This window comes from Phyllostomus hastatus, unplaced genomic scaffold (assembly GCF_019186645.2).
Source record: "Phyllostomus hastatus isolate PE091 unplaced genomic scaffold, TTU_PhHast_1.1 phas_contig_41, whole genome shotgun sequence".
Classification (NCBI taxonomy): Eukaryota; Metazoa; Chordata; class Mammalia; order Chiroptera; family Phyllostomidae; genus Phyllostomus; species Phyllostomus hastatus.
The window spans coordinates 11,439,470-11,464,483 of NW_025333876.1; the positions used below are offsets into that span (position 1 = coordinate 11,439,470).

General features: G+C 35.0%; 2 protein-coding genes across 5 annotated transcripts in view; one reads left to right on the forward strand and one right to left on the reverse strand.

Moving 5' to 3' along the window:
• The window catches only part of LOC123822774 (centromere protein P), a 278,910-nt gene that overhangs the window by 55,033 nt on the left and 198,863 nt on the right, over window positions 1–25,014 (forward strand). The window lies entirely within an intron of this gene.
• On the reverse strand, window positions 1,663–23,694 carry OGN (osteoglycin). Its single transcript, XM_045844928.1, has 6 exons — window positions 23,387–23,694; window positions 20,991–21,084; window positions 9,622–9,780; window positions 7,758–7,960; window positions 5,654–5,749; window positions 1,663–3,532 (listed from the first exon to the last, which is right to left on the reverse strand). The coding sequence occupies exons 1-6, from the start codon at window positions 23,555–23,557 to the stop codon at window positions 3,362–3,364; spliced, it is 894 nt and encodes a 297-aa protein (XP_045700884.1). The 5' UTR covers window positions 23,558–23,694; the 3' UTR covers window positions 1,663–3,361.

Below are 25,014 nucleotides of genomic sequence, written 5' to 3' on the forward strand. Positions count from 1 at the left end.
CTTTCTTTTTTTTTCAGAGCCAGCCTAATGGGTGTAAAGTGGTATTCTCATTGTGGTTTTATTTGCATTTTCTTAATGATAGTGTTGTTGAGCATCTTTTCACGTGTTTATGGGCCATCTGTATGTCTTCTTTGGAGAAAGACCTTTGTGCATTGAATCAGATTGTTTGGCGTTTTTATTGTTGAGTTGTAGGAGTTTTTTGCATATTCTAGATATTGGTCCCTTTTCTAATACATAATTAGCAAATATTTTCTCCCATTCTCTGGATTGTCTTTTCATTCTCATGATAGCATCTTTTTAAAAATGAATTAATTTTCTTTTTTCACCCAAGGATATGTTCATTGATTTGAGAGATGGAGGGAGGGAGGGAGGGACTGAGGGACAGACTTTGATGTTAGAGAAATATCAATAGGTTATCTCTCATACGTGCCCCAATCATGGATCAAACCCACAACCTAGTTCTATGTGCCCTGACTGGGATTTGAACCTGCAACCCTTTTGGTGTATGGGACAATGCTCCAACCAACTGAGCCACCAACCAAAGGCCCTTGGTAGTGTCTCTTGATGCACAAAAGTTTTTAATTTTGATGAAGCCAATTTATTTTTTTTGCTGCTTGTGCTTTTGACGCCATATCCAAAAAAATCATTGCCAAATTTAATGTCATAAAGATTTTTCTCTTTTTTCCCCAAAGAATTTTATAGTTTAGCTCTTAAGCTTAGGTGTTTAATTTAATTTGTAAGTTAAGGACCAAACTTTATTCTTTTGCATGAGCATATTCAGTTTTCCAGCACTGTTTGTGGTAGAGACTGCCCTTTTCCATATTGAGTGGTCTTGTCACCTTTGTTGAAAATCATTTGACTATGTGTGCAAAGGTTTGTTTCTGGGCTCTCTATTATAGTCCATTGGTCTCTATGTCCTTATACCAGTACAATACTTTTTATGTGGCTGCTTTGTAGTGACATTTTGAAAGAAGGACATGTGAGTACTCCAGTGCTCTTCTTTTTAAGTTTGTTTTGGCTATTCATAGTTTTTTGAGATCTTATATGAATTTCAGGATGGGTGTTTTCTTCAAAAAATGTCATTGGGACTTTGAATGGAATTGCATTGAATCTGCTGGTTGCTTTGGTTAATATTGCCATATTAACTATTCCCTCTTCAGCTCATGAACATGGGATTGCTTTCTGTTTATGCATGATTTCTTTGGTTTCTTTCAGGAATGTTTGTAAGAGTAAAATACTACTTTTTAAGTCTCTATTTTATTTGTGATTTAAGGGTACATAAAAGGTTGTCAGGTTCATGACTTCTTTTTATCTAGAAGTCACAAAATTATTTTTAAATGATTATTCTATAACAGACTTTTTAGCAGTGCTTTTTCCTAATTATTTTATCTAAACCACTGGCTTTTAAATTTTCTAAAATTGGACAGTTATTTTGATTTTTTTCTCTTTAACTTTAATTATATTAAGAACATAGTAATACATTATTTTTCTGACCTTGGGAAATGTGAGAGAACTCTCCTCTGACCATTTTCCCCAGTTTCAATTCCACCATTCAGCTCTCAAGTTTATTTTTCCAGATAAAGTTACAAATTTAGTTCCATTATTTGTTCAAGATTATGATAGCTTCAAGATTCTATTTTTTTTTCAAATACAGCAGAGCCATTGTGTTTAAATGGATTTTATTTTGCTGTGTTTATTGTATATTCAATTCAAATGCGGTCACTATTGTTCTAGACACTTTGAAAGTATAAAAGGTATATGTGTTTAGTGTACTCAGTTAGCCTTCAGTGATAGAGAAATGAGGCATGCACACAAAATAATGAGAAAGCAGTATAATAGTCATGATTATCAGTTACTGAAATAAAATTAATGAATGAGTTAACAAGTGTGGATAATTATTTTGGCCTTACGAGATCACAAATTGTTTATTGAAGAAGTTATATTTGGGAGCCAACCTTTGACAAATTGGGGGAAAATTGAAAAAAAAAATGCCATCCTTGGTAGGGAAAACAAGGAAGCAAATGCTTAAATAAAGGAATAAGTATTTGTCCTGGGAATAATATGCAGAGACCAACTTGATTCTAATGTGTAATTTATGTTGGAAACAATGTTGGCAATTTTTATATACACAGTTCAAACTCACGTTTCTAAAGGATTGGTACTTTCTTATGTAATCCCAAAATCATGTGGAGACTAAGGCTTTTGAGTGAGGTATGGACAAGTGAAAAGTTCTTTTAGGAACTTTAATCTGGCAGCATTGTGTCATTATAAATCTTCACTATATGATTGAAGATGAATGCTCGCCATTAAATGTATTGGTTAATTATGGGCCTTTAGAAAATGCTGCCCAGTTTTCTTGTGAATATGTAGTCTGTTTGCATAAACATGGATGTGTATGGGTGGGTGGCAGTGTTGTGTATAACACCACAGAACTCATTTTGTTTTGTGTCTTACATTTGGGCAGATTTATCAATATGATTCTCATTCCTGTAGTGTAAAAAGAAAATATTTTACAGTATTTATCATATTTGCAAGCCTTTACAATAGAGAACATTATTGCTGTTTTCTAAGAAATGGGATGGCCTTTCGGGGTTTTTTAAAAAATATAAGCATACTGATTTTGGTCTTCTTGACTTCTTAAAATGTTTTATACTAGGTTTAGAATGTTAATATTTAGAAAAAAGAGAAGTTCATACTATTGTAAAGCCTTTAGCTGCCTGATTACAAAGCAGAATAATGTTGAACATTACTATATTAGCTCTTTATTGGAGAGTAAATTATGCTTTATTTGAAAAGTTTTGCCTAAGTGACCCTATTTCTCAGGCTAAGTAAAAAGGTAATAGCAGCCTTAACAGAAAGAAAAGAGTTTCTACTTCATTATGAATAGTGTATGAATCATAAGAGAAAAATTGGAAAGCACTGGAAATATTTAGCTTTTCAGAGGCTTTGAAATATCAACCTTAAATGCTTTAGGGATCCAGTAAAGGCCAGAAAAGACAAGAAGTTGCAAGTTTCTTGGACTTCTTTTCTCACTTCATTAGTAATAGAAATAATGCTTCTCAAATTGAGATATTTACATAAAAACAGAACCTTTTAAAAATAGCATTGTACTATAAACTACAAGGATTTTGTTGTGCTGTTTAGATATTTTCACATTAATTTGTTTTGAACTTAAAGATTTATTCTTACTTTTTACTTGTTATATGTAAGCTTTTGAACATCCTTGCTTAAAACGTAAAATTTCTTTATGCTGGGAAACAAAGCTACCATTAAACAGACATTTATGCTCCTTTAGACTTTGTTGAGACAGATTATAAGTACCTGCGGATTTTAGTTAATGTGCTGCATTGATTGGTACTGGTTAAAAGTATGACCCTACAGGTAATCTTTTTAAGCAGATAAAACTGTTTGGATGCTTTCCCAGGATGATGGGATTTCCCTCCAAGCGTATCTCTTCAACGAGGCTCCGAATATAACGGGTGTCATTAGCCTTGCAGAATGTATCATCCGTAACTGAAGTTATGTTGTTAAACTGTAAAATAAAAGGGAAAAAGTGTTCAGATATCTGAAATCAATCTGTCTATGCTGTGTAGTTGGATCTAAACATATTTTATGTAAAGAGTGATTTTTATTTTTATTTATTTATTTATTTTTTTTTTACCTAAAGTCTTAGTTCATGTCCATGGGTCGTGACTATAAGTTCTTTGGCTTCAACATTTCCTATTCTATTCTTAACCTCCCCCTGTCTATTTTCTACCTACCATCTATGCTACTTATTCTCCATACCTTTTCCACTTCTCTCCCCTTCCCACTCCACTGTTGCTAACCCTCCATGTGATCTCCATTTCTGTGGTTCTGTTCCTGTTCTAGTGGTTTGCTTAGTTTGTTTTTGTTTTAGGTATGGTTGCTAATAATTGTGAATTTGTTGTCATTTTACTGATCATATTTTTATCTTCTTTTACTTAGATAAGTCTCTTTAACATTTCATGTGATAAGGGCTTAGTGATGATGAACTTCTTTAACTTGACCTTCTCTGGGAAGCACTTTATCTGACCTTCCATTCCAAATGATAGCTTTGCTGGATAGAGTCATCTTGGATGTAGGTCCTTGCCTTTCATGACTTTGAATGCTTCTTTCCAGCCTTTTCTTGCCTGTAAGGTTTCTTTTAAGAAATCAGCTGATCGTCTAATGGGCACTCCTTTGTAGGTAACTGTCTCCTTTTCTCTTGCTGCTTTTAAGATTCTCCCTTTCTCTTTAATCTTGGGCAATGTAATTATGATGTGCCTTGGTGAGTTCCTCTTTGGGTCCAACTTCCTTGGGACTCTCTGAGCTTCCTGAACTTCCTGGAAGTCTATTTCCTTTGCCAGATTGGGGAAGTTCTCCTTCATTAGTTCAAATAAGTTTTCTCCTTCAAGTTCAAATAAGTTTTCAATTTCTTGTTCTTCTTCTTCTCCTTCTGGCACCCCTATGATTCAGATGTTGGAACGTTTAAAGATGTCCTGGAGGTTCCTAAGCCTCTCCTCACTTTTTTTGTTTCTTCATTCTTTTCTGGTTGAATGTTTATTTCTTCCTTTTGGTCCACACCATTGATTTGAGTCCCAGTGTCCTTTCCGTCATTTTTGGTTTCCTGTTCATTTTCCTTTATTTCACTTAGCATAGACTTCATTTCTTCATCTAATTTGTGACCATATTCAACCAATTGTGTGAGCATCCTGATTACCAGTGTTTTGAACTGTATATCTGATAGGTTGGCTATCTCTTCATTGCTTAGTAGTATTTTTTCTAGAGCTTTGATCTCTTCTTTCATTTTGGCCATTTTTTTTTTTGTTTCGGCGCTAAAGAGTGATTTTTAAACTATTGTACAATACATACTGTATATCCTCGTGGTAAAAAAAATCCTCTTTGTGCAGTCTGAGCCTTTCTCATTAAGATTTTTGATTTTTTTTAGAGAGAGGGAGAAAAACATGGATTGGCTGCCTTCCATACCATGCCTGGACTGGGGACCCAACCTGCAGCCCAGGCATGTACCCTGACTGGGAATTCAGCCAACTGAGCTACACTGACTGGGTCACAGCCTCTTTATTTTTAAGTCTATAGCATGCCTTTGGAAGAACAGACTACTTGCTATTACAGTAGCTGGAAAAAGTATCCTAGCCTAGTGTCAACTCAAAATCTTACTGTGTTCTTAAATATTCTTTAAAGAAGTTTAAAAAAACAAATAGGAATTTCTGTATGCTGAAAGATCAATTTTAGTTTTTTATTCCCTCCTCACTTTCCTTTACCTCAAGTTGATGTTGGACAATAAAATCAGTTGGAAAGTCTTCAAAAGGAAAAATCTACTGCTATTTGGACAAAGAAATATAAACCAGAGGTTTTAGTGTCCCCTAACTTCAAATCTGTGGGCCTGGTTAACTAGGAGATACTAACTGCACAGCTGGAGACAAACACCGCTCTGAGAACAGATCTCAGAATTAATAGTGCTGGTCCTTTCATTGTGTCCCAGCCAGAACTGGGGCTTGTGGGCAGGAGAATGCATTGGGCTCAATGCATTCGTACTTTTTGATGGGCAAAATTTACCTATGAATGTGAGTTTCCTAAATTGACTCTTAGTAATTTAAATTAAAGTCTGATAGTGTGAAAGGAGTGGTCATACCTGAAGATGAATTACACGTAGACTTTCTGGTAAATTAAGAGGCACAGATTCCAGTGCGTTGTGGTCCAAATAGAGGAAAGACAGGTTACTCAGTTTCTGTAAGGAAAAGGCACTTTTTTTTCAATGAGGTCAGTGCATTTCTTCACAGGATTCAAATTACACACACATATATGTATACATGTATGTACATATAGATACTAATGTAGAGTCATCCATACTATTTATCTTTGCTATGATAGTATTTGGGCTTTGGGGATTTTTTGTTTTTCGTTTCACAAATGGTATATTTTGGTCCTTTGGGAAGGGTAGTAGAGCCCTGCTGCATTCCCACATTTCTGTCCACTTACATGATCTCTGAATACCCAGCTATGCCTGGCATGAGCCCTTATGCCGGCACCCACGACCCTTTGAGTTTGTCTTAGGAGTGGCTAATGAGGTCCCTGTGCAGGATTGAATTTGGATCCTGGTACTGCCATAACTTTTCTTGAACCTCTAGAACCTATTTCAGTTCCAATTTGTAGCAAAATGAATACTCTAAGGGATACATATACTTTTTAAGTAAGATGTGTCTCAAAGCAATTTATTAAACACTTTTTTAGGTAAAGATTTTCCCACCTAAGGGTTAGATGTTGGATTACTCTTCATGATCAGTAGCTATTATTATATAATATTTTATAATATGATTTCAATATGTACTTTCCTCTGACATTAACCTTCTTCCTTATATTTGATGTGCATCCTGTAGCAGAATTTGCTCATATATTTTTAGGATTAACTTGCTCATATGTTAATCCTTTCTTAAACATTCACCATATGGGACCCAAACTTATATCTTCCCCAGTAGGCCTCTACTAACATGGGTTAGAGTAACTTGACTTTACCAGTGGCTTTTACAGCATAAACAAAACTGGGGAGAGTGCCTGAATTTATCATTTCCATGCCAACTTATCACAAATCCCTTCTGTAATGCATGTGTAAAATCGAAAATATTCAAACATTCCTTTTGTGAAATGTTGATCATCTCCCGTAGGTCTTTAATATGCCAGTTACTCAAAGGCTTATCAGCTTGAATTATAGATCTTCAAATTACAGGACTTTTGTTTATATATTTTTAAAGTGAGTTTAGCTTTTAAAAGTCTCCTAAGTCCCTTGAATTTTGCATAATTTTGATGTGTGTCTAGAATGTCCCTTAAATTTGAAAGAGGGTTCGTTAAATGTACACAGAAAAGAAAAATGGAATATTTTTGCATTTTCTGACATATTGTATGTTTATGGACACATTGCACATTGTGTGATGACCATAAACTTTATAATAATGAATATTTGATATTTTTAGGTTCTTATCACAGTTACAAATTTTCCTTTTGAATGGGGTTTTCTATTGCCAACAGTAGCATGCATAATTACTCATCTTTTTATGTGGGGTTCCTTCCAGGACTGGAATGAGTGTATCAGAATTATGAGTAATCCTGAGTTGAGGTGATTACTTCTTGTGCATTTAGAGACAACTTAGCTACCTACATCACAATAGATCACCTTCCCCTTTTCCTATACATATGTTTTCCTGAATTACTAAATTAAGAAATGTATTTCATTTTCACTACATAATTTTGTTTTAGGTGCCATAAATGGAATTCAAAAGAAAGACTAACTACAGAATTTTATGGTCTAATACATTTAAATATTAAAAGTAAAATTCAGTGTTTTACTTCAAGAACTTAATTTTTTTCTGGCATTGGTAACTTACTAATATTTAAAGAAAAAGACAGGAAAACTCCCATTTTGAGGTTTTGTACAGTTTTGGTGCCATGAGGGTGTGAACCATGTCTGTATAAATAAATATTTGCTGTGTAAACAATTTAAAAAGATGGGATATGAAGTAGTCCATGAAACAAGATAAAGGTTATATAATTTTGTGAGGTACAGGCATAAACTAGACAGAAGGAGCCTAACAGTATGGCTCTTACTATGTAAAGAATTCATTTATTAAATTAAAATAGTCTTAAAACATAAAACCAAATACTAGACCAGATTTTCTCTTCCCTTTATTATCATTGGTTGTATAAAACTGATAACTGTTTCAGTCATAGTATAAAATACTTACTTTGAATGTATTTGCTTTGATTCCTCTACTCTTGATTTTGTTGTATTTTGCATTAAATAAAATTAGCTTGGGAGGAAGAACTGGAAGTTTCAGTAGTTGATTTTCAGCTAGTGTAAGTTCTTCTAACAGAGAAAGTTTTGAAAAAGTACTGTCTTCTATATCTTCAATCAAATTTCCCGTAAAATCAAGTCTTCTTAAATTAGCTTAAAGGGAAAATACAGAGAAATACAGAAAATATACAGAAATAAGAAGTTAAAAATCTCATCTGTGTACATTTGATTGAATAGAATCATGTGAATTATTTTTGGATTTTTTGTTGGCTTGTTGCATTGTCATTGTGCATATGTTCTCTTAATCTTTCTAGGACTTACTACTTAACAGACAAAAAATTCGCTAAAGTGATGCAGACTAATTCAGTGTATGATTTTCTCTCTTAGAAGTTCATGTGTGTGTGTATATTGTGTGTCTGGGACAATTAGGAAATTTAGTTGCTTCTCATTATTTGAGTCACTCATGTATAAAATTGCTCTAAACATTGAATTAGTAAATATGGAACCATTACTCCTTGAGGACATGCAGGACTAGGTTCCTTCAAGCTTCTGGTTATAGTCATCAGCTAATCAGTACATACTTTTATGTGTGATTCTTTTTAAAGACATCTTATTTAGTATATATTGTTCATTAACTTTGAGCTCAACAGCCATTAGCAGTGTTACTCACACTTGAATGAAAATTACCTAACATGTATTTTCTACATAATGCACATCACAGCCTTCTTGCATTTAGGAACATTAGACAGCATTTCAGCATTCTACTTGGGGGCCATTTTAAACAACAAAAAGCATAAAAATGTGAAAGATATGGCATTAAGTAGACTGAAAAGGACTGTTGACAGTATAAAAGCAGAAAGAAAAGCTTAGAGCATTGCCTTGTTTGTCCTTGATTCGGTAACTCAATCTTTTTTTTTGCCACTGTGTATATGTCTAGAAATGACTGGGAAAGTACTGCAAATATTGATTTGGGGTTTACAAATAAGTTTTAGCAAGTAGATGAGTTTGAAAATATGGAACCTACAAACAATGAGGAACAACTGTACTTCAGCCAGTAGGGGCTTCTAGAGGCAGCATGAATCCAGTACAGTTAATCTTATAAAAGCATAGTGGGGTGATAGTACATTTCTTAGTGTGATTTTCTTCAGAAGCACTTGACAACATAGGAATTGAGAATATGAGGGATTAGTGATTCAGGACTGGGACTAGGCACTGCAAACGTGGGGGATTTACTGTGCTCTTGGAGGTACCCAAGTGGCAAGGTTTTATAAGGTTTGATAGGACAGCAGAAGTCCAAGATTTTATATGACTCAGGAGGGACACTAGTTCCAATCATACTAGAATCATCTGAGGAGCCTGTATCAGTATTTTTTTAATGTTTCCCCAGATATTTTTATTCATGCAGCCAGATTTAAGAACCGTGAGTTAAAGTAAGGAAAAACAGTCTCGGTGCTTTTATACTGAAGCTAGAAAATAAGACATTGTAATTGGAGAAACATCCTGATTATGTTGGGTCTACTGACTGGCTGAGGCAAATGGATCTTGAACTACTGGGGTTGAGAAGACATAGTTAGCCTATAAATTAAATGACTAAGACACCAAAGTGACCAGTGAAGAAAGATGACAGAGGAGATCTGGATGGAAAAGAGATTCACTAACAAATCAGTGGGTTTTTGTGCAATGTGGTAGGTACGTAAATAGGACAATAATGACTACCTTTGATGTGATAGGCCACAAGTATCTAGAATCTTGTGTTTATATGAGTTAAATACTAACGTGTGTTAATACTAATATCTTATTTAAAAGTAACTTACGGATTTCCGCAAAGTCTTTGGCAGTCAGCTTTTTAATTTTGTTGAATCGCGCATAAAGATAGGCTGATTCCTTTGGCAAGGGTGGTACAACATCAATGTCAACTTCTTCACAGTATACGGAGCCACTTAAACAAACACACAACAGGCACGTGGGCATTTCTAATTGGGGAAAAAAAATCACAAAAGTATAAACAGTTTAAAAATATTTGGCCCCTTCTAGTGAAATTATTGCTATTATGAATTTAATTACTGATTAGAAAAGATTTTACAGAATTATAGGTGATAAGAAAGATACTATGGTTATGATAGCTAGAGACCTGTACTGTAAGTGATAATTCATATTTTTGATTCTGTGATTCAGTCTCTTTTATTCTCTGCTTTATTATTGATCCTTTAATTGTTGCATTGATCAACAATTGTATTTCCTCATTTGAATACCAGACAATTTGAAAAGCAGGACTTAAGGTAAACATGAGCTTGACTTATTACTTGGTGTGGCACAAACACATTTCATATTGGTGACAGCTAAGGAGTTTAGAAACTACTAATTAGATAAGCAAACTATTAATTTGAAAGTTAGAGTCATTGTAAGCACTGTAGGGATTCCATTCACTCTACCATCATTATTGCATTACTTGTCATGCCTCTTTCGTCTCTTTTTACTTCGAACAGCTTATTAGTCTTTATTTTTCATACCTTTTACTTTTTGGAAAATTTTTAATGTTTTTAAAAATTATTTTAGGGCATATATTTTACAGAATGTCTTTTAATTAGGGTTTGTAGAGGGTCCCCATTTTTGTCAGGAATACCAGGGAAATGATACAGGATCCTCATTGCCATGAATCAAGGAGCATGTGGTATTTCTTTGACCCATTCCTGACAATACTGTCTTTGGTCACTTGGTTCATTTGGTGTCCACCATTTTTCTCACTCTATAAAGTAAATATTTTTCACTTTGTAATTAATATCTTTCAGAGGAGTACTTTGATGTTATTAAACATCCTCCCAGGGGTTTTTTCATCCATTGATTCTTACATAAATTGTTTATCACTAGGATAGTTGTCAAATAATGATTTTCTAATTCCATCATTCTTTCTACACTTGTTAGTTGGCATTCTGGTGTAAGGTGGAACATTCTCTTCTAATTAATTAATTAGTTACTTAATTTTATTATGAACTTATGAATTCCTTATCCTGGAGATCATAACACATTACCATCACATTTGTTTTTATAATCAAATTGTGATAGATTAGCCAGTAAGGGCTCTTTTAAGCTCTTAATCCTACCACAGCTTTTTTGTGGTTATATGACATACAAGAAATTGCAACCTGTTTGTTTAATTTATTTTTTTGACATAAGTATATACCCATGAAATCATTACCACAATCAAGATAATTAACATATCCATCACCCCCAAAACTTTCTCAGGCCATTTCGTAATCTCTTCCTTCCAATCTTATATCAAGAGAATAATTTTTTATATATTCTTGTCTGGCTTCTTTCACTCTGTATAGTTACTGTGAGAGTCATCTGTTGTTGCTTGTATCAGTAGTACATTCTCTTTTGTTACTGAGTAGTATTCCTGGTCAGTATACACAATTTATAATCATCTCTTCAGGACATTTCAGTTGTTTCCAGTTTTGGGCTATTTTAAAGAAAGTGGCTAAAAACAATTACGTACAAGTTGTGTGGACTTAATGTATTAGTTTTCTTGGTTAAGTACCTAAGAATAGAATGCCTTGGTAGGTGAGGTGTATGTTTACTTTTTGAAGAAAGTCCCAAACTATTTTCCAAAGTGGTTTTGCCATTTTACATTCCTGTCAGCATTGCATGAGAGTTTGTTCCATTGCTGTACATCCTCACCAACATTTTGGTATGGTTGGACTTTTTATTTTAGCCATTTAGGAAAGGAATGTGGTGGTATCTCATGTTTTAATTAGCGTTTCTCTAACGACTAATGATGCTGAGCATCTATGTTTTGTTTATTTTTTTTTTATAGTTTCCTAACCAAGCATCTGTTTATATACTATTTGTCATCTATGTATTTTCTTTGATGAAGTGTCTGTTCATTTCTTTGGCTATTTTTTAAATGATTTATTTTTCTATTATTATTATTATTATTATTATTATTATTATTGAATTATAAGAGTATGTATTATGGATATGTCATTTATCAGATTTATGTTTTGTAAGTTTTTTCCTCCAATCTGTGGCTTGTCTTCTTATTTGTATCAATGTCTTTTGAAGAGCAACCATTTTTAATTTTCTGAAGAACAGTAGATTCCTCTGTAATTCATATATGTGTTGTATTTAATAAATCTTTGCCAAACATTAAGTTTTTATCCTTTTTTTTTTTGAAAGGTTGTATAGTTTAGACTCTATATTGAGGTATAGGGTTAATTTTGAGTTAATTTTTATGTGTGGTGTAAGGAAAGGCTAAAGTTTTCTTTTTTTCTTTTTCTAAAAGTATCTGGCTGTTTCAGCACCAGTTTTTTGATAAGATCATCTTTTCTCCTCTGAATTGTATTGGCACCATTGTACACAATCAGTTTACCATATTGTTTGTGTATTTCTAGACTCTGTTCCATTGGTCTGTTTATTTATTTTTATGCTAATACCACAGTATCTTAATTCCTAAAGCTTTATATTAGTGTTGATATTAGGTTGTATAAGTCCTCCAACTTTATTCTTCTTCAGTGTTGTAATGACTGCTCTAGGTTCTTTGCATTCCCACATAAATTTTAGAATACCTGTTAATATTTTTAAAAGAAAGCCTAAAAAAAAAAGCCCAAAAAAGAAAGCCCATTGGGATTTTAATTGTAATTACATTGAATCTACAGGTAAATTTGAGAAAAATTGCTGTCTTAACAATACTGAGTTTCCTGGTCATTGAACATAATATATCTACCCATATGTTTAGTCATTAAATTTCTTTCAGCATTTTTGTCTAGACTATACTGAACAGGTCTTATATATCTTTAATAAATTTATACCTATGTATTTTTTATATTTTGAAAAATTATTAAAATGTTAAAAGTCGCCATTATTCTTTGGGAACTTCCTGATTTTCTGGCTTGGTAAGATGTCCCAGACCAATCTTTCCTTTACCCTGCCCCAAGCCTGAAATCAGCTATTTCTTCAGAGGACTGGTTACTTTTAACAGAGAATGGCACTTAGAAACCAGGATTTGGATATAGATATTCTCCTTGCTACCAGAATCTCACTGCTTTTAGGCTTTTCCAGTAGAGAAAGCTAGGAAATATATTCACGTATATTTGTCTCTGTTCCCACATGTAATAATATACATACATACACACATGTGTATGTATACTCTCTCTATATGCATATACACATACACACATATATACGAAGTCTGTCCAGAAAGTATCAGTCATGTAATATGAAACATAGAGACATTTATTGAAGAAGATACAAGATAAAAGAAACATTGTGCATAGGACAATGATGCCTCAGTCCCCTTCAAAGTAGGCACCTTGAGACCTCACATAGTTCTCCTAGTGTCTCTTCCACTGTTCAAAACACTCTGCAGAATCCTTTGTTGTTAATTGCCATCAGCTGCCTTGTCATATTTTCCTGAATCTCATCAATGGTCTGAAATCTCTTTCCTTTTGAAAATGATTTTAGTTTTAGGAAAAGACTGAAGTTGCAGGGTGCAAATTCTGGGCTATAGGGGGTCTGAGTCACCTGGGTGGTTTGATGTTTTGCTGAAAAACTCTGTGTGAAACGTGATGCATGAGCAGGCACATTGTGTGTGATGAAGCTGCCAATCACCAGTTTCCCATAGGCGTGGCCATTTTCATTGTACTCCATCACTCAACCAAAGAAGAACATTGGGGTAGTACTCCTTATTAATTGTGTGGCCTGGAGGGGTATGCTTGTGATGGACAATACCTTCCCAATCAAAAAACACAGTTAACATGGTCTTGATCTTGCTGTGACTTTGCCGTGCCTTCTGTGGGCATGGAGAACCAGGAGACTTCAATTGGGATGACTGGGCCTTTGTTTGCCAGTAATAGCTGTAGACCCACCACTCATCTCTAGTTATGACATTCTTGAGGTAATCTGGTTCATTGATAGCAGTTTGAATCAAGTCGTTAGCAACTGCAGCACGATGTTCCTTCTGCTCTGGCAGCAAAAGCCGAAGCCATTTTGCCAAAACACGTTTCATGCCAAGATCCTGCATCATAAATGTTGGACCCACTAGTTTTTAGAATCCCCAGATCATTTTTAAGTTCTTGCACTGTCACCAATCTTGGGTGATTGTAGCCCGTATATATTCAATATTATCAGGTGTTCTGTTTGTTGCAGGCCTTCCAGAATGTGGATCATTTTCAACAGCTTCTCAACCATCTTTGAAACATTTGTGCCACACTTTTATTTGCACTGCACTCACTGCATTGTCCCCGAAAGCCTTCTGAATCATCCAAGTAGTTTGTGTGGAGTACTATTAAGCTTAATGTAAAATTGAAGATTCATTGCTCTACTTGCTCAGTCATTTTGAATGCAATGGCCACACAGTACAGATGCTCACTCAATGGTTTCTACCGCCTCCACTGACTAGTAGAGTGTAGTCATCATTGGTCACTCATGCACTTTCCAGTTTATTCTCCTTGGCTTCCAGGTTACATCAGTGTCATGCAAACCATTTTCATTATATTAACAATGGCTGGACTTTTTCCAGACAGACCTTTAATATACACACACACACATATGCACACACACACCATATACACATAAAAACAACATATGCATATATATACGACATATACATGCTCTCACAGAGAGACAAACACATCTATATCTGTTTCTGTATCTCTGTATGCAAGCCATAAATTGATGCTAATATCTTCCATTCCAGTTTAGCTCCACAGTGTTCATTCTAACCTTCCCCCTTTTCATAATTGTAGCACCCTCTCTGACAGAAACCTAGCTCTCATTTTCCACAGTGTGTTTACTTCACATTATTCAGTCCTAGGACAGGCATTAAGTAGTTTCCTTATTGCTACAAATCCATTCACTGGAATTTTAGTGTTTATTTACTGTTTTTATTTTAGCCCAAAGGTATACTGTCAAAATACTGAATTTAAGGTTGACTTGGATTAGATTTTCTCCCATTTGGCCTGTAGGTTACTAGTCTTAGTTTTTTAATACACTTCGTGAGTATTTTTTCTTTTTTTAAAGATTTTATTTATTTTTTTAGAGAGAGAGGGAACAGAAGGTGAGAAACATCAATATGTCAGAGAAACCTCAATCAGTGGGCTCTCTCGCACATCCCCAGCTGGGTACCTGGCCCACAACCCAGGCATGTGCCCTGACTGGGAATCGAAACTGGTGACCCTTTGGTTCTCAAATTGGCACTCAATCCATTGAGCTATACCAGCCAGGGCAACAAGTGAACTGATGCCTGTATATGTTCTTATATCCCCTTCTTTGTGAGACGAAAGGCAGCATACTGTAGGTACAATTTTTCCGTGTATTTTCATATAACACATTCTGGAAATCATTTCATGTTACTTCATTGAGATCTTCCTCATTTCTTTTTACAACTGCATAGTATTTTTTGTGTGTGAATATACCATACTTTATTCAAACAATATTCAATGTATGGGCAAGTAGATTGTTGCCAGTATTTTGCAATTGCAAGTAATGCTTCAATGATTTTGCATATGAGTTTACTTTCAGAGATTTATCTTTAGGATACATTCCTAGAAGTTGATTATTATGTCACAGAATAAATGCATATTTGGTTTTATTTAGGTATTGCCGAATTCCTGTCCAAAAGTGTAGTGCCCATTAACATTCCCACCAACAATGTTTGAGGTTGTCTTATACCCTATACCCTTGTCAATAAAATAATAATACTATATTGTGACACTTTTAATTTTTCTGAATCAGATAGGTTAAAAGTGGCATTTCAGTGTAATTTTAAGTTGTGTTTCTTTTTGTGTGAGATTGAACATCTTTTCATATGTTTAAGGGTCATTTTTTAAATCAGAGAATTATATGTACATCTCTTTTGACTGTTATTTCAATGGGCTTTCGGTTCATTTCTTTTTCCTAGAATTTTTACTTTTTATTTATTTTTAAAGAGTTTTATTTATTTATTTTTAGAGAGGGAAGGGAGGGAGAAAGAGAAAGAAATATCAATGTGCGGTTGCTGGGGGCCGTGGCCTGCAACCCAGGCATGTGCCTTGACTGGGAATCGAACCTGTGATGCTTTGGTTCGAAGCCTGTGCTCAATCCACTGAGCTGTGCCAACGAGGGCTGAATTTTTACTTTTTATATAAATTAGAGGTATTAACTCTTTTTCTATTTTAATCCTCACCCATGGACATGCTTATTGATTTTTGAGAGAGGGGGAGGGAGGTAGACAGAGAGAGAGAGAGAGAAACACAGATGTGAGAGAGAAACATCTGTTGGTTGCCTCTCATACTGTCTCTGACCAGGAACTGAACCAGCAACATAGCATGTGCCTGGATCAGGAATCAAACCTTTGACCTATCTATCAGTCTATGGGACAATGCTCCAACCACTGAGCCACCACACTGGACAGGGCGAGGTATTAACTGTTTATCAATGATATAAGTTACAAATATTTTTATCAATTTTCAGTTGTTTTTGACTTCATTTGTGATGGTTTTTTGCTATGCAAAATTCTATTTTATGGAGTTGAAGTCATTGATCTTTTCTATTATTGTTTCTGGATTTGGAAGCAACTTACACCCAAGTTATTTTCTAGTATTTGTATGGTTTCACTTTTTAAATTTAGATTCAAATTTATTTACTTTTTAAAATTTTATTTGTATATTTTTGAGAGAGGGTAAGGGAGGGAGAAAGAGAGGCAGGGAGAAACATCAATGTGTGGTTGCCTCTCATGCTCCCCTGACTGGGGACCTGGTGCTACAACCCAGGCATGTGCCCTGACTAGGAATAGAACTGGTGACTCCCTTTGGTTCACAGGCTGGCACTCATTTCACTTAGCCACACCAGCCAGGGCTAGACCTGACTTTATTTGGAGTTTAATTTTTGGTGTAAGATATAGATCTAATTGTAGCCCTTTTCAGTTGGCTACTCAGTTGTCCAAGCACCATAAAAAAAAAATTACCTTTGTTTCAGTGATTTTAGATGCTGACTTTATCATATACTAAATTTCTACTTGTATTTCTGTCTGTTTCTGGGCTTTCTATTTTGTCATGTACTGGTATCATGCTTTTTCAGACTGGAATATTTTTAACTCGTGTTCTATTGTGTGTGGTACATCTGGTTCCCACATATACCTATCATTTTTCAGTGTTTCCCTGGCTTTTCATGCAGGTTGATTTTTCTGTATGATTTTAAGATTATCAGCCTTACCAGATCTTTAAAGAAGTTTATTGTTACAAATTTAGAGATAGCTGACATCTTTATGATATTGAGTTATTTTATCCAAGCGCCAAGGATGCCTTTACACTTTTTCAAATCTACTTTTACTTTGATACTTTTCAGGTTTCTTAAGATGTTTTATCTGTTTTGGTTCATTTTAATTTTATTGTAGCAATATAGAAATTAGTGTGTCTTTTTTTTCATGTCATGTGAAGTAATGTTCTGTAATAGAACAAGAATAAATCAGGTAGGACTATTGAGTAGGACCCTATAGTTTAAGTTTTCTATTCTCTTCATTGAAATGTACATTATAATTATTTTTGTACAGTCACGTACCACCTAATCATTTTTTGGTCAGTGGCGGATTACATATACAATGGTAGTTTATAAGATTATAATGGTGCTGAAAAACTTCTATTATCTAATGAAGTTGTAGCCTTCGTAATGTCATAACACACTACGTTACACATTTGTGGCGATGCTAGTGTATCTAAATTTACTGAACTACTAGTATAAAAGTGTAACTGACACAATTATGTTCATACTTGATTATTATCACTAATTAGTATGTCACTGATTTATGTGTTAACTACACTATATGGTTTTTTAAAATATATTTTACTGATTGTGCTATTACAGTTGTTCCATTTTAGCCCTTATTCCCCTCCCCCTGCACTCCCCTCTCACCCCCTTTCCCCTGCCTTAGTTCATGTCCGTGGTTTATACATGTAAGTTCTTTGGATGATCCATTTCCTATACTATTCTTCACCTCCCCTTCTCTATTTTCTACCTACCATTTATGCTTCTTATTCCCTGTACCTTTTCCCTCATTCTTCCCCCTCCTCCTCCCCACTGATAACCCTCCATGTGATCTCCAGTTCTGTGACTCTCTTCCTGCCCTAGTTGTTTGCTTAGGTGTTTTATATTGTTTGTTTGTTTTAGGTTCAGTTGTGGGAATTTGTGAGTTTGTTGTCATTTGACTATAGTTTTGTTCATCTTCTTCTTCTTAGATAAGTCCCTTTAACACTTCATATAATACAGACTTGGTGATGATAAACTCATTTAACTTGACCTTCTCAGGAAAGCACTTGATCTGCCCTTCCATTCCAAATGATAGCTTTGCTGGGTTGAGTCATCTTGGATGTAGGTCCTGGCCTTTCATGACTTTGAATAATTCCAGCCCCTTTTTGCCTGAAAGGTTTCTTTTCAGAAATCAGCTGACAGTCTTAGGTGCACTCCTTTGTAGGTAACTGTCTCCTTTTCTCTTGCTGTTTTTAAGATTCTCTCCTTATCTTGAATCTTGGATAATGTAATTATGATATGCCTTGGCGTGTGCTTCCTTGCGTCCAACTTCCTTGGGACTCTCTGAGCTTCCTGAACTTCTTGGAAGTCTATTTCCTTTGCCAGATTGGGAAAGCTCTCCTTCGTTACTTTTTCAACTAAGTTTTTCATTTCCTACTCTTTCTTCCTTCTCCTTCTAGCGTCCCTATGATTCAGATGTTGGAGTATTTAAAGTTGTCTGAGAGGTTCCTAAGCTTCTCCTCATTGTTTTGAATTTTTGTTTCTTCATTCTGTTCTGGTCAAATGTTTATTTATTCCTTCTGGTCCAGGCTGCTGATGTAAGTCTCGGTTTCCTTCCCTTCACTGTTGGTTCCCTGTACATTTTCCTTCATTTCACTTTTCATTGCATTCACTTTTTCCTCTATTTTGAGACTATACTCAACCTGTGAGCATCCTGATTACCATTGTTTTGAACTCTGCATCTCACACATTGGTTATCTCTTCATTGCTTAGTGGTATTTTTTGTGGAGCTTTGATCTGTTGTTTCATTTGGGCCATATTTTTTTGTCTCAGTGCTCCTGTTATGTTGTAAGGGGCAGAGCCTTAGGCATTTGCCAGAACAGGGCATCCCACCTCACTGCATTGTGGTGCTGTGGGGAAGGTGTCAGAGAGGGAACAATGCAGCTTGCTCAGCTCTCAGCGGCTTTCAGTTACTTCCCCTGCTACCCACAAACAAATTGGGCCTTTCTGGTGCTGATTCCTGGGTGGGTGGGTTTGTGGGTCTCTCAAATGAACTCTCCTGTGAGGCTGCAAGTTTCTCCCACCCCCACAATCCCCATAGGTTTTTTCAGTCAGAGGTTTTGAGGCTGTATTTCGCCATATCAGAACCCTGGGTTGTATGGTCTGCCTTGCTCCCCAGTGTTCCTCTTGGTTTATCTGCATGCAAATGTGGGACCACCCGGTCCTCCAGCTGCTGCCTTGCTACAAATCCTCTCCACCCTGGCTGCTCTTCTCTGCTCCTCCTACCTGTCTGGATGAATGTTTCTTTTTTAACTCCTTGGTTGTTGGACTTACATACAGTTCCATTCCTGGTAGTCCTGGTTGTTTTTTGTTTTTAAATTTGTTGTTGTTTTTTTTTTGGTTGAGAGAAGAGGCAAAGTGTATCTCGCCACGCCTCCATCTTGGTCGGAAGTTACACTATACTTTTTATCATTATTTTAGAGTATACATATTCTTTATCCTTATTTTAAAAACGTTTACTATAAAATAGCATGCTATGTTACATTGGCATTAGCCTCATACATCTTGTGTTCACTGGGTCTCTTGATTGTATTATTTCTCTTGTGCTTGATTTAATGTTGTGTTGTTTTATCCAGTAACATACTGTACCAACTTGTAGCCTAGGTGCAATAGGCTAACCATAGGTATGTAGTAGACTATACCATCTAGATTTCTGTGAGTACACTCAGTTATTTGCACAACAAAATCACCTAATGTTGCATTTCTCAGAATGTATCTTTATCATTAAGCAGCACATAGGTATATACAGCTGTTCCTCAAGTTAATAATGGAGTTACATCCTGATTAACCAAAACTTGAAAATATTGTAAGTTGAAAATGCATTTATTATGCCTAATACATTGAAAATCTTAGCCTAGCCAGTTTCTACTGAATGAATATTGCTTTTTCACCATCATAAAGTTGAAAAGTGTATGTTCAACCATTTAAGTTGGGGACAGTCTGTATAGCCATCTCTCCCTCATCTGTGAGTTTCTTGAAGGGAAGAATTATGTTTTATTTACATTTCCTCAGGCTGTCATAATACATATGCTTCTCAACTTAATATGGGGTTACTTCCAATAAACCCATCATAAGGCGAAAATACAGTCCATTGCCTTAGCTTGGTGGCTCAGTTGATTGGAGTGTCATCCCATGCACCAAAAGGTTGCAGGTTTGATTTCCAGTCAGGTTGCATGCATAGGTTGCGATAGTTTCTCTCTCATAGCATAGCCTACCTTAAACATGCTCAGAGCACTTATATTAGCCTACAATTGGGCAAAATTATCTAACACAAAGCCTATTTTACAATAAAGTGTTGAATATCTCATGTAATTTATTATGCATGTCACTTTGGAGCCATCATAAAGTTGAAAACTCAAGTCACAATTTCAAAAGACTGAGTTTGAAAATTATCAGTTTTTAATAACTGTTTATTGAATTGATTTTATGTAGACAGAAAGACATACTTTGTAGGAGCTAAACCTGGATTAAGCTTTGGTTGTTCTCGTATGTTTCTATTCCATGTTTCTCATAAAGTGAAATGGGAAATAATGTGCACAGCTAATATACCTATTTTACTTTATGGTTGGAGATGGAATTCTGTTTGGGTTTACTGTACAGAGGCAATTTTTGATTACTATAAAGAATATAGTTCTATTGTATGCTGTTTTTTAAAGGTCCTTTTAAAGCCCCAGTTCATGTGGCTTAGTGAGTTGAGCCACTGGGACCAAAGGGTTGCTGACTCAATTCTCAGTTAGGGTAAGTGCCTTGGTTGTGGGCCAGGTCCCCAGCTGGGGATGTGCGAGAGGTAACTGATTGATGTTTTTCTTGCACATCGTTGTTTCTCTCTCTTTCTTCCTCCCTTCCCCTTTCTCTAAAAAAATAAAATAAAATCTTTATAAAATTAAATAATATTCATACTTACCATCATTTTCTTTCTTGGAGGGTAATGATGTTAAACTCTCATCTTTTTGTAAATGAAGACTTTTCTCATCAGGTATTATTATAGATTCTCTTTCCTATTAGAAATATAAAAATATGTCATCAGGTGTGATAAAATCTAATATATTGACTGTAAAAACTGAGAAATCCTGGACATCTATTTTTCCATAGTCATAGTTAATGGCATTTCTTTTATGTTTTATTAGGATTTTATGTATTTATTAAATTATTAAGTAGTGTAAATATTTGTTTAGCTTGCTTTTCCTTTATATTGTGGGCTTCTTGAGCAGAAGAACCAGGCCTTTTTTTATTTTTACATCTCCAAAAGCCAAACTCCATAGTTCCTAAATGTTGAACATACTGAAATTCCAAATGGGAACTAAGAGAGAATTCTCTGACTTGGAATTAAAGTTTTTTTGAGGTAAAACCTAGAATGAAGATAGTGTCTTAAGATTATTATGTAAAGTAGCTCTTTTAATTATTCTTTATGGTTTTTATTCAAACTGAGTTTCTGATATATTCTGCCATGTGGAACAGAATTAAAGCACCAGTCATGTCATGTGTAAAGCACTGAGTAAGTTCTTTTTGTCTCTTCTGGAAGTGACCCTTAATTGTCCACCTGCCTCCATTAAGCCCTGGCCCTTGGAGTCCTTTTATTCCAGCCTACCCACCACACTCAGACCACTGGTCCAGGCTATTAGCTCTAGGAGAACTCAGGTCTTTGTCATTTACTCTGTCTTTCATATTCTGGGAGAGAACATAATCTGCCATTAGGCGAAAGTATATTATGTGGGGCCCTTTGGAAGCATTTTCCACCTTCAGTCTGTCTTAACTCCTTCATTCTCCTGTGTGTGTTCTGGTTGATCAGTCCCTTCCACTTTGTGTTTGTATATTAAGTGCAATGGAATTCTGCTCCACTTCATTTATATTAAGATGGACTTGTAAAGAAAGCAACATGAAGAAATGAAACAATTTCTTTGATTTACTACATTTTTGGGACCAGGGAATTTTAAAAGTATTTTTCTATCTGATTGATAGTTTCAAATCATCCATGTGAACCAGTATCTTATTATGATGGGCCCTTTTTTTTGAAGCTATGACTAGTGATACCTATTTTTTTTGTCTTAGTGTTGGACAAGAATAATACTAGCATATTAACTAACTTCATTGAATGAAATGTGATGTTAACATTTGCTCATCTGTGAGAGAGAGAGAGAAAGAAAAAGAAAGAGAGGGAGGGAGGGAGGGAGAAAGGAAGGAAGAAAGGGAGGGAGGGAGAGAGAAAAAGAGGAAGGAAGAAAAGGAAGGAAGGAAGGAGAGAGAAAGAGAGAGAGAGAAAGAAAAGAAAGAGAGAAAGGGAAAGGAAGGAAGGAATGAACGAAAGGGAGAAAGAGATGGGGGAGGGGAGGGGGGAGGGACAGGGAGAGAGAGAGGAGGAGGGAGAGAGAAAGAAAGAAGAGAGGGCAAGAGGGAGGGAGGGAGGGAGAAGCAACTATAACTGGTCATTCTTAAAATCTTTGCCATCTTATTTATAGTGGAGAAGAACTTTGAAAAAATTGACATTGTTAGATATTTGGCTGCATTTCTTATGTGTGTGTGTGTGTGTGTGTGTGTGTGTGTGCACGCGCTCGCGCGTGCGTGCAAGCGCCACTATAGGCAGGGGAAAGATACGTGCTATATTAACATTTTCCGTACCCAGCAGTGTGCCAAGAAAACCACAAGTAGTTACTTAACCCATACAAGTGGAGTATGAAAGATGTGATAGAGTATTAATTTAATGAAAGTTAACATTTACTTGGTACAAACTGATAGAGTCTCAATTGTTGATGCTGACTTAAAAAGAAAGCCCCATATTAAGTAGTTTTTCTCTTTTTGGTACTGTAAATAGTTGACATATATAAATTATTGTGAAATACTGTATATACTAAAGTAGTGATACTCTTCTATTTATTTTCTTGAACCATTCTTCTTAAAATAATAGACCTTAAACTTGTAGTCCATCTTTATTTCCCCAAATACACATCTCCTATTTTATTTTGAGATAATATAATATTTAACTGTAGAGCATCGTATAATGCTAATACTTAATATATAAATCTCAATTGGTCAGGGACCACCTTAAAGTTTAGTTTTCCTTAAATTTTGTGTTAGTTGCTGTAGATACTGTTTGGTTACCATAGGTATTATTTAATAATCTGAGAGACATGCATACTTTAAAAATACAATCTCAGGGATACTTATTTTGAATTACTTTGAATTGCTTAAAGTGCTTTTTCTTTCCTGTTACATTATGAGACACATTCAGAAAAAAACAAAAGCATGCAGTTAAATGGGCTAGACTGTTTTTTAAAAGTTAAAGTTAGAGTAGAAATAAGGTACCTTGATATTTTTTCCATCCAAGTATTGATCCTTATAATCTTGGGTAGGTAAGATTTCTTCAACATTGTCTGTTCCGTAATCAAAGATGATACGTGAGTTCTGCTGAGTTGGTGGTGCTGGCTTTGTTAGAGGCACAAACAGCAACAGAAGTGTAGACTGAAGAATCTTCATTTTAACAAAAATTAAGGTGACTGGAAGTTAATAAGATAGTAATGGCCTGCTGATTGTAGAACAGTACTCCTTTTTCCCTGAAAGTAAAAATGCAGACCATCGAAGCAATGTTTAAAAGCTTAGAGGACTTTTGGCAGGGTGTACGCAGTAGGGGCCAGAGAACAAATATTTAACCCTTAGTGATTAGATGCTAAAAGTTTTTGTGTCAGTGGTATTCTGAGAAACACTTTCAGAAAATGGTTTTATGTCTTTTCTATCAAGAAAATCCAGGCAATGTTGATAATTTCAGTTTCTTAATAATTATGTGCTATGAACAAAGTACTTTTATGGGCTTGAAATGTTAGGATACCTGTAGTATAAATAGTTAAAATGAAAACCCAAGATCCTGTCTCCTGTGAATTTAAAATATCATATTTCAACTTTGCTATTTTATAAGAACTCTTGATTTGTATTAGTATAAACAAAACAAGTTTCAAGAAAAGTTTTAAAATTCAAACTTTAAATCTAACATTATGAAAAGTAGTCATTAACACTTTTTGGTGGTACAAAATAGAGGAAAAGCTATACTTTTAATTTTCTTAATAGGTTTTTTATCTTCATAGGTATCATTATTTTTAATTAATAGAATTATTTTTTAAATCTAAACTATGAAAAATAAAAAAATAGTATTGCAGACTAGAAAAATATAGAAATGTAATCAAGGATTAGGGGAATGTGATGGGAAGGATTTAAGCTACCGGTGGATTTTATCTGGCAGTGCACATTTCAGACTTTTTCTTAGGTAATTTCAAACAGAATCACTCAGAGTTCCTGGTGCTGTATTTGTAGATGCCATTTCATCAAAAACATCAATGGTTAAAAATTAAGAATAACAAGATTTGTGACATTTGCGGCACTATTTCCTCGCCTGTAATGGATATTGAAGTTACACAATGATGTATACTAATGTACTTGTTAAAAATAATTGTTTAAGGTAACTAAAACATCAAAAAATAGAGATAACCTTTACATTTATTAAGACTGTTAGATGAGCCACAACCTAACAAATGATATTTAGGATAATATTTTTGGGGAGGGGGGCTACTATTGTAGCTGTTTTGAATTTTTTTTTTTCAGTAGATGTTCATATCTGTGCATAACCCCAAGTGGGAGGGTGAATGAGGAAAGCTGTGGATTGATTTCAAACTGCTGAGTAGAATTTCAAGGCCCAACAGCTTTAAAAGCAGTTTCCATGTGGGTAGAGATCTTTGCCAACAACATTCTTTCTCTAGGGTGAAATGTAGTGTGTTGTACAAGGAAGTATGCTTAAAATATTTGTAATTGTTGTGTTCAGTCTGTTTCTACTAATTATTGTAAGTTTGTGTTATTTTTACCTTATAAAATCAACACTAATGTTTTTGTGAATATAAGCTTATGAAGGTGACATAGTTCTAAAATATGCTTTTCATTTTAATGTT